Raw genomic sequence first — 3,974 nt, 5'->3', positions numbered from 1 at the left:
AGGCCTCGCACGTCGAGCTAAAGAATGTGCTGCACGCAATGGCAAGAAGGGCAGAGAGATGTAGGGAAGATGCTCGACTCAGCCACCCGCCTCCACAACATCACCCCGCACTCAGCGATAGGTACCTCACCGTACGAGGCGTTGTTCGGTAAACCCCCAGTGCTCGACGCCCTGCAAGAGGTGACACCGTCAGTGACGGAGGAGGAGCGCAGAGAGAATCACAACATGCGGCTCCGAGAGCGAATGACGGAGGTAATGCTCAGGGAGCGCCCCCTGGAAAAAGATAGTCCAAACGACCTCAAACAAGGAGACCTAGTGGTAGTTCTTAATGACCCAGGCTCCGCAGCCTCGTCGCTCAATGGCCCAGAGACGCCCAGATGGTTCGCGTCACGTTGGTCACTCCCGATGAAGATCGAGCGGACACAGGTGGAGGTAGAGCAATACGGACAGCCAGGCTCAACCTTCAAGGTACACAAAGAAACAGTCCGAAAGTTTAAGAAAAGCGAGGATCCCGAGCTAGAATCGTTGACGAGGGAGTACCTGGAGAGGATGGGCGACGAGCCGGAGGAGCCGGTAGAGGAAAAGAGTACGTACAGGCGCCTCAGGATCTATATTGACCCAGAGACCCGCGAAGGTCTGGAGCACTTCCTCGGGATTTCAGCGGTCCCGTATTGAGCGACGAGGGGGGTTGGTGCGTCGAGACATAACAGCTCAATGACGGGCCGGCAACGGGGTTTTTGATATAAGAGAGACAGAGGGCAACATGGCGGTACACGCTCCTGACGCGATACCCCTATTCCGCGACTCAGACGACGAGCTCAGCATTAGCAGGCCGTCCCCCAGCACCCAACAGGACACACCAGGCTGCGTTATCCGACACGGAGGGGCTGTCTGGGACGGTTTCCATCACACAGCAAGATCCAGTTCCACACCACACACTTATTATCAATATTCGTTCCATACTTAAAAATTCAATGTGTTATCGCACCACAGCTCCGCTTGCACCGAGTCAGTTTACTCACACTTCGCAGTCAACCTAACAGATGGTTCATCGCCGTGTTTCTCGTCAACAAGCCCCACTTCGGCAGTGTAGAAGTAACCAGGTCTCTGCTCAAACTTGAAAGCGCCTTCGGCCAGAGTCTCATCAAGCTTCAAGTGTCTGGCATCGCGCACTTTAATTGTAATTTCGGAGTGGCTGTCATTGGAATCAAAGGAGTGGCTGTCATTGGAATCAAAGGTCCAGGTCTCTTCGAAATCTGTCCTTGGCAGTCTTGGTGTGTCATGAGTGGAAGGTACCGTAGTGGCATTCAACGTACAAGTCCGACTTGTTGAACAGACCAGTGAGGCCCTGGAACCCAGCAGCAGAATGTATTGTAACAGAAACCTTCATTTTGAATTAAACTTTATGACGTGAAATCGATTTGGCAAGCACCAAGTAGACAGAACGATGCGATCCCTCAAGCGGCGAAGACCAATATCATGGGCACGAATGGTGATATATCTACTTGGTTCGGTGTAAAGGCAATTATAGGTGATCTCCTCGAACGGGATCTCCTCGAACGGGATCTCCTCGAACGGGATCTCCTCGAACGGGATCTCCTCGAACGGGATCTCCTCGAGCGTCGGTAATAGTGATGCCTATGATAGTGATGTACTCATTCCGCATCCAGTAGTCCCCGTCAAACCACTTTTTTAGTAATATTAGAAATCAATAATACTGCCTGTACCTTCGGTGCAACCCCTAGTTCACGCAGTCATACAAGAGGCCTGCTGACCACTAATACATTCTGCAAGCGCTTCAGGTGTAGTGCGCCTGGGCACCACGGTGCAAGGTCTCCGTTGGAGGCGTAGGAAGCACAGCAACCCTTGCAGGTATCAACTCACAGCGACTCTGACGCACGGGAGCAGGCGTGGCCATAGGACTAGAAATGATGGCAGGGCAGTCGCGGGGCGGTCGCGGGAGTAGTTCTTCGTACGTCGTATCGGTCCAGCTATCGATCGGGCAGAGGGTTCGCGTAGGGTAACTGAGGAGAGGAAGTCCTTTGGCCATACCGAGCGGCAAGCAATAGTTGCTTTGTCCACCACCGTCTACTGCAGCGGGATGAAGTTTTGGAAGTAGCCCTCCGACACACGAAACACGTTGGCCAAACAAACGATAACCTTTGGGACGTGACACTAACTCATGCAAGAGGTCGCACTCGGACAATCCAATGACGGCAGCTCTGGATGGGTTGGTGGGAGGAGATGCACTTCGTTGACGGGTGGCAGTTGACACTCGCAAGCAGCCTGCGAAGGTCAACCTCCCGATGAAAGCATATAAGGCGGCGGCGGTGTTAACGATATTGTCGGGGACGTGCTTCTGGCCAAACTTGCGCCAGCCTTACACTTGCTTGCTGTGTATGGCTGACGCGTAGATGGGGCCTGACGCGTAGATGGGGCCTGACGCGTAGATGGGGCCTGACCGAGACGATCCACTGCGCTCCGTGACCCAGACCAAGAGCAGGACCACGTATGCGAGGTCCGGTGGTGATGTAACCACGGGGGAAAGACTTGCCACCCACCGTGGCCAGATCATCTAGACAGAGAGGAACCGCTGGGACAATTAGCGGAAGAAGGTGCACACCGTCGGAAGGAGAGGAGACCCCCCAGGCAGCGCTGCCAGAAGCACCCGCCGACGTCGCGAAGCTACTGCAGAGGCTAGAGAAGCACGGACACGTGGCCGTATTTGGATGACCAACGCAGCAGCGGCGCTGAGAGATCGTTTCTGTTATGGTTTCTGTTGAGAGACCGTTGGCTGAAGCCGCCCTCTGAGGAACCTTTGCAGCAAGACGATGACGCAGTGGAGGAGCGACCGACAGTGGAACTAAGGATCCACTCCCGACTGGCTCCACTCGCCAGCAGACGTTCGCTGTGAATTGGCAACAAGTCACCATAAGACGGCGGTATCGAAAAAAGCATAAGAGGCTAGTCAGCGTCGGGCACATAACAGCTCAATGACAGCTTTTAATTGGTCATGGTTACTTCGCGCTTTTTTTTATACAACGGCGAGGAGTGGGGTGACTTGTGAGACGCCTTGTGAGACGTTTCACGTAGTAGCAAAGACGTCAAGGATCGTGCTATCTCGGTCCTGTATTCATTGACCGTCTTATTGGCGTGACTTAAGCACTCAAATTTACAGAACTTTGGGGAGTAGCCTGGCGTTTGAAATAAAGAGTAATTCGCTTTCATTTCCCGAGCAGTGGTAAAGACGTCAGCAACATAGCCCCAGACCACGTCCTTCCCGGACGGGTCCACCGCCTCGGCGCTGAACACGCCTTCGACGCATCCACAGTCGGGTAGTTGACAACCGTTGTAAGTGCCGGAACAAGCTGCGACCTCGTCATATGAATCTAAAATCAATCCTAGGCTGTTCACGCTTGCTTCGGAGAGGCCGCGCATGTCAGCATTTATATACTTGGCGGCAGCCCGTCCACGGGCCACGTTACGGATGAGGTGCACGACTACGTCTGCGTTGTTTGTGAGGAGACAACGGGAGGGCTTCAGGTGACGGATGACCGCCTCCCAGACCCTCGGGAAGTCGTACTCGAACGGATAATTGAAGTAGTGACAACTCAGGTCCTCGCCGCGGTCATCAACGCAAACCACCTTACCGCCCAAGTCACAGCCGGACCAGTCCAACGTCTTCCAGGCATCCGCCGTGGCGTCCACCATTGACGCGCTCTTATTGTTATCGTATATGCCCTTGCAAGTGTCAGAGGGTATTCTCAGCCACGCCAAGTCATGTGCAGACATTGTTATGTTGCCAGACTTGCGCTCGGTCGCCACGGGTTTGCAGTTCACGATCAAATCCGACTCCGACTGGGCCTTACAATCGCAAGACACCGCATACTTGTACCGCTCGGCATCTGACAAGCGAGAGAATTGCGCATCGCACAATGACGGTGTGTAGCTGTTCGTCGTGGCCTCAGTAATCG

At 54.1% G+C, this 3,974-nt stretch overlaps 2 protein-coding genes across 2 annotated transcripts; one reads left to right on the top strand and one right to left on the bottom strand.

Moving 5' to 3' along the window:
- Positions 1-24: 24 nt before the first annotated feature.
- On the top strand, positions 25-675 carry GNI_102980 (hypothetical protein; the record flags this gene model as incomplete). The annotated part of the gene is made up of 1 exon (XM_011132931.1): positions 25-675. The coding sequence occupies one exon, from the start codon at positions 25-27 to the stop codon at positions 673-675; it is 651 nt and encodes a 216-aa protein (XP_011131233.1).
- A 2,328-nt stretch (positions 676-3,003) lies between these two features.
- GNI_102970 (hypothetical protein) lies at positions 3,004-3,792 on the bottom strand (the record flags this gene model as incomplete). Its single annotated transcript, XM_011132930.1, has 1 exon — positions 3,004-3,792. The coding sequence occupies one exon, from the start codon at positions 3,790-3,792 to the stop codon at positions 3,004-3,006; it is 789 nt and encodes a 262-aa protein (XP_011131232.1).
- Positions 3,793-3,974: the final 182 nt, after the last annotated feature.

The sequence above is a fragment of the Gregarina niphandrodes genome, assembly GCF_000223845.1.
Source record: "Gregarina niphandrodes unplaced genomic scaffold scaffold00022, whole genome shotgun sequence".
Lineage (NCBI taxonomy): Eukaryota > Apicomplexa > Conoidasida > Eugregarinorida > Gregarinidae > Gregarina > Gregarina niphandrodes.
This window is presented reverse-complemented; position numbering and strand designations above follow the sequence as displayed.